General features: G+C 46.0%; 1 protein-coding gene across 1 annotated transcript in view; it reads left to right on the forward strand.

Annotated features, from left to right (window-relative positions):
• The window catches only part of LOC144101252 (DNA-dependent protein kinase catalytic subunit-like), a 137,015-nt gene extending 127,526 nt beyond the window's left edge, over positions 1-9,489 (forward strand). Inside the window, exons 88-93 of the mRNA XM_077634339.1 lie at positions 1,769-1,970; positions 3,312-3,500; positions 3,769-3,811; positions 7,193-7,295; positions 8,636-8,771; positions 9,199-9,489. Coding sequence (XP_077490465.1) covers positions 1,769-1,970; positions 3,312-3,500; positions 3,769-3,811; positions 7,193-7,295; positions 8,636-8,771; positions 9,199-9,276 — 751 coding nt within the window. The 3' untranslated portion in view covers positions 9,277-9,489. The remainder of the gene's footprint in view (positions 1-1,768; positions 1,971-3,311; positions 3,501-3,768; positions 3,812-7,192; positions 7,296-8,635; positions 8,772-9,198) is intronic.
• Positions 9,490-9,632: the final 143 nt, after the last annotated feature.

Raw genomic sequence — 9,632 nt, forward strand, 5'->3', positions numbered from 1 at the left:
GAGTAAGGAGCGCGTGCAGAGTGGTTAAGGCGCGCATGCACTTCTGCACTGTTTCTGCAACAGCCACTCTTGTACTACACTTTCCTCAACTATAGGAATCAGCAAACTGCATCTTCTAGGCTGCAGGGGACGACAAAAAGTTAATCATGATAGAAACAAAAGCCTCAGAGCCAAACCACTCAACCACATCTCGTACAGCGCTGCTTGGCAGCGCCTGTCACGGCATAGTTTGTTTCTGCGCCTTGGGTCGTTCATACTTGTGTCACACTGGTGGTGGAACTACACCAAGAGCTGTAATGAAAATCACTTCCCCCCGTAAAGCGTGCATGGCGTGAGCTTGGGGGCAGTGTGCTGGAAGCCTCCAGACATGGTGACGATCAAGCACACATCAAGTGTAGAATCCCACTTTGGCCGCTGTGCCATTCCCGTACTGCATGCTCTAAACATAGGCTGTCTAATTGGCGGCACGGGGCAAAGCATTTTTGCGATGTGGCATTCGCGACCTACCCTGCGGGAATGCTGGAGCAGTCATGATGCAACACTAGAGTTGGTACAGCATAGGTTTGGATGGGAGCTAGAGCAGGGCTGGCTCACCAACACGTAGCAGCTGGGCCTATAGTAGCGGGGTTCTACTGTAGCGCGTGGCTATATAACACTGAAATCACAAATAGCTGATGTTATTTCATTTGTGTGTGCAGTAGTTTTGTGGCAATTTTAAGAATTGCGTCCATTTTGTAGCATATAGCTGTCCCTTAAAGTCTGAAAAAGAGAAATAATTGCAAACGTGAACTATTGCCTATAATTGTTACAGCGGCGTTCGGTAGTCAGGTTTAGGGAGGGAACACCAATCATTTTGGGGGACCCAAATATGCAGTGGGTTGCTGTGTGCATGGGCAAAACACGGAAAGCGTTTTGGATTTTGCATTTGTGTTTGACACAAACAACAATTTCAAGAAATAGCTCAGGTGCCCAAAGTTGATGCTTAGCATCATGCGACAAGGCGGCATGTATCAAAGCAGGGGCAACGCATGGACTATTGCGCCTCAGTATGACTTGCAATGCATCCAAAGTGAGCAGAGATTTTCGCTTTATACTAAATCATGCGCCTTCACACAGAGCACCCGAACTGCACAAACATTCCCTGTACTTTGTTCTTAGCATCGACGGCTAAATGCATTAATTTTCAGCACCACTGGGCACACACTGCTTTGTGAACAGAGCTCGTGCCACAGGTCGTGTGTTGCAGATCATATTGAGCTTGATAGTAACGACCAGTGTGTCAATGGCATAGCATTTTTTCTAACATTCGCACCAAATGCGTGGCACATGAAGCTTTCGTTTTGGCTCAGCTTGTCTTGACCATAAGACTGTGTAGTGATAAGACACCACAAATGTTGATTCCTTCTTGATTTCGACAGTTACTAGGCCTAGTGTGCGTGCACAGTTTGGTGGCCATGATGATAGTATGTCAAAAAGCATGGCATGTTTTAACGGGTAAATATTCGTGGCACCATTGAGTCGCAAGTGACTGCCTTTCTTGTAATTAGTGTTTTGTTTGTGCTGTATTTTTCTTTCTACAGTGTAATAAAAACATGAACAAAGTGAAGTTCAGGAGATTTATTATCAAACATTTGCTTCCTGGCCGCAGTGGCTTGTGCCGTTCTTGCTCCTACTTGCTGCTGACAGCATATACTAGTAGTAGCCTCAGTGTTTGGGTCCCATATACTAAAACTTCATTCCTGTCGTTCACTTCCTGCACGACTTCCAGAAAAGCCCTGCTTGGCCTGAGCTCCTGCCCTGAAGCGTTCTTTGCCCTGCGGTCCCGCTTTGTCTCTTCCCACGCGACCATCAGCATTGCCCAGTGGGTGCTGGGCATTGGCGACCGACATCTGGGCAACTTTCTAGTCGGCACCAAAAGTGGACTTGAGATTGGCATCGACTTTGGCTATGCCTTTGGAGTTGCTACACAGGTGGGTTAAGCTTCCTTTCCTGGCAAGTGGACATCACTTTTTTTTTACCACCATCATGAAAGCGCAATGCGTGTACAAGTTGAAAAGACTGTATTGCTGGTTGTTTGGCTCGCTTTACAAGTTAATCTCGTAATGTTAGGCTAGACTTGTGCATATTTGATCATTCCTCGTGGGATAGTGTAACAGCATTGCTGCGCAAAAGCAGTAGCATTATAGATGGAAACCCATAGGAAAAAATTGTATTACGTAAGCTCCCACAAAGTGGAAAAGACAACGCAGAATGAGAAAAGTAGCTGTGTGGAAGATAGTTGCCAATGCTGGCTGTTTCGGGCTTATAAATCGATGAATGTCGGTGTAGTGATTGCAGATGTAAGTAATTATTGGCTATATCGAGCTCGCCATAATTGAGGAAAACCTTAATCATCTCACCGTTGGCATCATTGCAAGTGAAGTAGCATTTACTGGTAAACGGAATGCCCATTGTTTATTTTTTATTTCATAATACTGCAGGCCGCTGCTTGGCCCAAGCAGGAGTGAACATATAATGTTACATAACCAAAAGAATAAAGTTATTCAATATTAGCAGCACACGGAAACCAAAAGAATAAACTTATACAATGTTAGCTGCGCACGGATACCAAAAGAATAAACCAAACGAATAAACTTATACAATATCAGCAGCACACGTATACAAAACATACATATAATCAATATTAGCAGGTAAATAGACGATTTAACGCATCAGAAAAATTTTGTGAGGAAAAAACAGATTCCGGTAACGAATTCCAATCTTGCACTGTTCTAGGGAAAAAACTGTATTTAAAACTGTTAGTTTTGGCGAAAAGGGGAGTAAGTGAATGCACATGAATGCTCCGAGTCCTTCTCACTAGAGGGCGCTTAATGCACTCCGGAAGCTTCAGTTTATTTTTACCTGTTAAACTATTAAACAAGAATACCAATCTATTAATCTTTCGGCGGACTTCTAGTGTAGGAATGTTATTTGACATCATTAACTGTTATTTGACATCATTAACATCATTTGTGTATGGGAATGCCAAAGAAGAGGCTCACCAGCCACGCAGCTGAAACTAGAAGATGCAAACATGAACAGGACCCTGCTGCATCTGTCAGTATGCAATCTCATGCCCCGCAACACATCAGCTGCTGCAGGCTGCCTCTGCACTGTTTCATATTTGGTTAGAAAGAAATGCCACAGAGTAGCTGAGGTTCTTCCGAGAGAGTATACTTTCCTAATGATTTGCATGCGTTACATAGTATTCTGTAGTGCGTGTGAGTGCAGTTTCCCCGTGTCACGAGTGTGTTATGTCATTTTCTCTCCAGTTCCTCCCTGTTCCGGAGCTCGTCCCCTTCCGGCTCACGCCCCAGTACACTGCCCTGACTGAGCCCTTCGACAAGGGGGGCACCATGGCCTGCGCCATGCACTACACACTGCAGGCTCTGCGCAGTGGGTCCCGGTCACTGCTCGACATGATGGACGTCTTTGTGCAGGAGCCAACCATCGACTGGCTGGTAGGGGGTTGTGGTGTCTTTTATGTCTCACGATGCTCCATCGCTGTGGTTGTGTACAGTCTTTTGCTGGAAGCATGTGGACCACTTTAGCAGCGGTCCTAAGCCTTGAATATGTTGGGAACTCCTTGAGCACCAGCAGAGGCGATGCTAGGAAGGCCATTAAGGATTACACAGGGCCTCTTTATAACTGCTGAGGTTTTGTGCAGCTGGTAGCCTAGCAACCCTGCCCATCAGCTGAATACCTTTCTCACTGTGTCTTGTTTTCCAGAGGTTTGCAAAGAAGCAGAGACAGCTGGACAAACAGCAGAAAGGCAAGTTGATTCCGGTACCTGTACAGTGAAGTATTGTTTTTCTTCTGTAAGGATGGGGTGGACCGTTCATTTCGCCATCTGAGGGCACAGAATTCAAAGCTGGAGAACAGAACAGCTTCAGTTTTATTGCCTATTCATGTTAAGCAGCAGTTTTCATTTTCATATAACTTACATATATGCATGTTTTAAATGGCTGTTACTTTAAATAATCTGTGAACTATTAGCACAGTAAATTCTGTCAGAAACTTTTCAGTCCCAGTCACAAGCTGCACATGTAACACATTTTCATTTATATGAAGTTTACTACTGTAGAATCTTGGTTATGAAACTTTCATGAGAGCACGCAAAACCGTTGAATAACCCGGCTGTCGCATAATCGTAAGTCTTGCAAAATGGATGCATTCATGTAATAAATGCAGCGGCTACTCTGGCCATCAAACTATGCACAGTCAAACCTACTTATAACAACACCAGTTATAACTATATCAGATATAACAATGGTCAGTCGTGGCACCATCAACATTACCATGTGTTCTGTGGCAAAATAAACCACTTTTAAGTGGGCGGATGAGATTAAGTTCGCAGTCATAGGGTAGACGCAGCTGGCAAAGGACAGGATTAATTAGAGAGACATGGGAGAGGCCTTTGCACTGCAGTGGGTGTAGTCAGGCTGATGATGATGATGAGCAGTGCTGTCCTAGCACATTATCGGTTATAACAGTTAAATCTGGTCATTGAGTGTCAACCTTGAAAGAAACAAGAACATGGAGACGCTACAACCGCACCAGCCAAACCACGCTTACAGCGCAGAAGTGCGTGCATGTGAAGCTGACTGACAAACTGAGCCAGTGCAGCAATGCAGAGAAAGCGAAAGAATCCGTGACGCACACGGATTCGCACCGAGCGCACCGAAGATCCTTGCATGTCACGGCGACACAGGGAGGAGAAACGACGGATGTGTTCCCCTTGCAACCAGGGAAATAAGAAAGTAGGAAGCCTTGGTGGATTACTAGCATTCCTGAGGGGTGAGCCACAGAAAACAAGCCGGTGTTTTTTTTTTTTTTCTTGCATTCTGCACGACGGCTGGCAGCGAGAGAAGCGAGAGCACGTGCATTGTCCTATTTTCCCCCATTCTTCAATAAATTGCTCTGAGGGCAGACGTTACTTTGTCAGGCAAGCTGCTGGGTTGCTGCAACGGCCACGTGTGCCATACGTACTCTCAATCAGTCAGTGTGGTGCACGCGCATTGCCAGCGCGGTATTTCTCATTTGCTGTCACCGTTCCCTCGGTTCTGCAAGCTGCTTGGATTTCCCGTCAAGAATTGCTTCTGGAAAGCGGGCATGATGCCAGTGGCATGGAGACGCGCGAGGCCCCCACCAGTGCTGTGATGGCGGTGCTTTGGTCATTGGTGAACGGTGGTGATTGAGGCGTGTCGAGTCGAAGAATTCTTTCATGCTTACGATGCAGTCATGACAAATGGAGACATCACTGACAAGGCGATCATGGCAGCTGTCACCAGCACGGACAGTAACGAACAGGAACCTATGCAAGTTGGGGTGTATAGTAAAAGCCTGTTAATTCGACGCTACATTAATTCAGAAATCCAGAAAATTCGAACTGCCAGCACTGTCCTGGCCTGTGCCCATGTATGTCTATGGTGTCGTATGCTCGCTGATTCAGACGCTACGGGTTTCGCACCGTTTAATTCGAACGGGCTCCCTAAGGGAGGCTGCCTCCAGGTATGAGTGGCGCAGCAAGTGGTTGTCCAAATAGCCCGGCACAAACCAGAATTCTATGCTGCAGTCATCCGTGTACCTCAACGTGCATACAACTGTAGGCACGATGACAAATATACGGCCACGTCTCGAAGTCAGTCGGACCGCTTAGTTTCAGCTTCGCTTTTCAGAGCTTCGCGCAAGCCCGCATCAGCCAGCGATCCGAGCCTAGCTGTGCGCTGTTTCAGGCGCCGATTGGTCGCGAGCGCTTTCGCCCACGTGGTTCTTTCTCTTCGGTTCTTCCAGCGCGTCGAAACTGCACACTCACCACGTGCCGCTCACTGTTTGTGCAGTGAGGCCTCCTCACACGCGACGCTGCCGCTTATACACTGGAACTCCTCCGCTACTGCGTCACACTGTGAAGGTTGCCGGGGAGGCTCTTACCACCTTTGAGCAGTTCTGCTTCGACGCACCAGACAGTATACATCATCATCATCATCACGCCGTTCTCATCTCAAAAGCAAGGAACCGTTTTCCAGTCTTTCACCAAATAAATATACCATGATGCAAGTGGTTCTTGTTATCTTTTCTGGATCATTCAATAATTTAAACATATTTTCCGGTCCCTTCAAGTTCGAAGTAACGAGGTTTTACAGGCATTAGAACGATCAAGCCTCTGTAGGCCTTTCCTGTTATTAGCTGCACTGCCAGATGGCATTTCAGTGTCAACGAAGCACACGTGCACTCTCGTCAATTTGCGTTAAGTAGGGGTCACATGCGCCTTGACAAAGATCCTTTGGACGGCATACCTGAAATATGGCTGTTTCAAATCTTCGAAGATGTTTTCTGCCAGCAATACATCATTGCGTTCAGACTTTGCCTAAGAGCCACCATCGCTCCACCATTTACACAGCAGTGTCTTCAATACGCATTCTGATCACGAAACAGAAAAAAGACAATCATGGCGTTAATGCAGGACTAGGGTGCAGTGTCGTGAGGCCCGCCGGGCAACAGCATGCCTCTTGCTTGCTCTGTGTCACTAGGCCTAACTGCTCCACACTGAAGCCACAGCTGAAGGAGTATTCAAACTAGCTACCACTGATCACAAAAGGTCCGATCTTGTCGCCGGTTGTCTCCGGCACAATAATGTCATGCTGGAAAGTACAATTGACTTCTATGATGATCTCACCAGTGTAGAAAATGGGCCAAATGGGAGCCGCGTCGGGCAGCATGCATAGATTTCAGGCTGTTGGAAAAACATGATTGCAGGTAGTTGTGTGCCAGTTTGCATTGTTATGTGATCACTTTTCTATTTTTAATTCTGATTCAGGATGCCTTGGGATGACATGATGTCTGCCAGTAAAGTGCTCCAGCAGCCTCTTTCATTCTAGACAGTTGCCATCAGCTGTCATATAAAGCGGGGCACGTATAATTGAGACCTTTAATGCAACATCTGAATGGCGTTTTGGCCAGGCCTGCATCAATTCACCGCAAAATGCAGGTTGTCGCATGAACGAGGGACGCGAATTCAGGGTTCTCTGTAGCGTGTGTGAAGTTTGAACATAGGTAGTTTAAGGTAGCTTTTGGTAGAAGTCCTCACCCTTTCTTTAAGAAAACCGCAAGGATACGGTGTGGCTTTCCGCACAACAAAACAAAAACAATGCAGGAGACAAGAGTGACAGGACTGCCACACTAGACTGGTATCCACGGCAGAAAGTGGACATTGTTCGGCAGAAGCTGGAAGGGCACCACCCAAGCTACATTCTCCGGTGAGCGAGCGGCTGGCTGCCTTCATTGTGTGAATGAGCTCTTTTCTCTGCAGTGTTTATCCAGAAAGGCACTCATTGAGAAAGCAGTTATTTTTTTAGTTATATTCACAGTGAAATCACATTGCGCGTATGTTGCAATGCTCTCATGTTGAAAACATTCCTCTGTGTTTCCTTCCACATAATTTGTATGCCGGGGACAGACTAATTTTGCACCGGTTAGATGTGAAGCAAAATGCGAGTGCAAGGCAACGCTGTTATGATGCAAATGGGCCTCTCCCCTATACTACCACACTTAAGTGCGAAGTTGTACTTGCTATGTAGGACTTGGGCATTATTTTTACTGCAGAATATTTAAATGGTTGCATGAAACAGGTGCAGGAAGCAGCGTCATCGTCTAGTCTCTCGTTATGAGCTTTTGGAGTTGTTTAAAGTTGTTTTCAGAGGTGTGCGAATATTCAGTAATTTCGAATATTTGGTCGAATAATAAAGTATTTGATAGTCAGTTCGATCCTAACAACCATTTGGGAACAGTATGCTTTTGTGTAGTTTTGATTCGGCGTACTTCCTTTGGAATGGCATCGTGGCAGGCGCAAAGTCAATGCGCCGACTCTATGGACATCTGCCCGGCGTACTCGTCGTATGTATGCTGAAGGTGGTCTGCGCATGTGCACAGCAGCAGACAGCGAGCAGGCGCAAGCGTGCCACCAGATCTGCACCTGCCAGGTGTCTGCGCCCACGTTACCTGCGGTGTGCATGCACGGGAACCAGCACGGCATGCATTAACTGAAGGACGTGTGCAGGGTGGCGCTGAGATCTAGGTGCATGGTGCTTACACCGAGCAGGTGTCATGGACTCACCTATTAAAATCAACAGCTGCAAAACGACGCAATTGCAATTAAAAGCAGCAGTCGGAGGTCCCACAAATACGTCTCGCACCTCAAAGAATGTCAGCACCGCATGTATAGGTTGACCCCCTATTTCCAGTGGCCATTTTTGCAGAAAGTGAACACAGCCTCAGTGAGTTGGGCAAAGCTTCAATGCACTCACTCTTTTTTCATATAATGGCCTTGTTTGTTAGAAAATACATGATTTTGAAAATGCTTACTATGCCATTCAACCTTTCTTTGTGCCGGAAGTATTCAAAATATTTGCTTAGAAATTGTTCGGAGATAATTACTGTGCACTTCAAATCACTTTGAACAAAATACCACTATTCGCATTCTCCTAGTTATTTTGTTAATTGCACTTGACAGGAAGTTACTGAATACTGGCTGGGAATTGGTGGGACATTTCGGCTGGGTTTCAAGGGCCCTTACTTTGTCTCCGTCTCCAACGCACAGCGATGAACTGAAGCTGGGAAAAGGAAACCAGCAGAACTTTGCAAACATGGAACGCATCTGCCTTGGAGCCAGTGGGCCGCACGGCGTCGTCAGACAACAGTTCTCGGAAGCCGACAAGCTCACACCTCAGCAGCAGGCAAGTGCAGGCTTGCTGTACATTGAACTTTATCCTGCCATTTCAGTGGTGGGGCTTCTGAAGTGCTTGCAAAAAAGGGCTATATTCAGCAGATAGCTCCAATGCCAATGTTTTTCCACTCACCTGAACCAAAGCTCTTGATACCATTATAGTTTTGCATTTCTTGATTTGGAGAACTTAAAACTCGACATTGGCCAACTGCCGTTCATATAGTATCCATGGTTCTTACCACATTTTCATTCCATTACACAAGTAGGTACAGGCACTAATTTCCCGATAGCTTTCATGTAGGTTATTTTCTGTGTGGTTTTTATGATATACACGTCATCTCTGCGCCTGCCCGCTATTACAAGTTTCTTTGTGAACACGGATTAGAATAAGAGGCAGAGAAAAAATGCATCAGTAAATCTTTTTTTACATGTTTCAGGTGGAATGTCTGATTGAACAAGCAACTGACCCAGCAATCCTGGGGCTGACCTGGTTGGGCTGGCAGCCGTGGCGATAGAAGTTCTTGCTGCTTAGGCCGGTTGCTTCATGCACTACCTGAGTATTTCACCAAAAATAATTCAGAGAAATCTGCGCCCTTTTTACAGCATGCGAATCCACTGATACACGACTGTTTATAGAAAAAGAACCATTCCACTGGTGCCGTTAAGTTTGCGTTGCATTCCGTTCATTGCCTTTTGCTAATAAAAAATGAACTGTAGCTTCCTGTCAGTCATAGCCTCCTAGAAGTATTATTTGCTGAAGTGTCTCTCCATTACGGTGAAGGTGGCACTTATGGTGTTAGTAACACAACTAGAAATACGCATCCTTGTTGTTCATTGTGTTGCTATCCTACATCAATGTAATATCGGGACA

The sequence above is a fragment of the Amblyomma americanum genome, chromosome 8, assembly GCF_052857255.1.
Source record: "Amblyomma americanum isolate KBUSLIRL-KWMA chromosome 8, ASM5285725v1, whole genome shotgun sequence".
Taxonomy (NCBI): domain Eukaryota; kingdom Metazoa; phylum Arthropoda; class Arachnida; order Ixodida; family Ixodidae; genus Amblyomma; species Amblyomma americanum.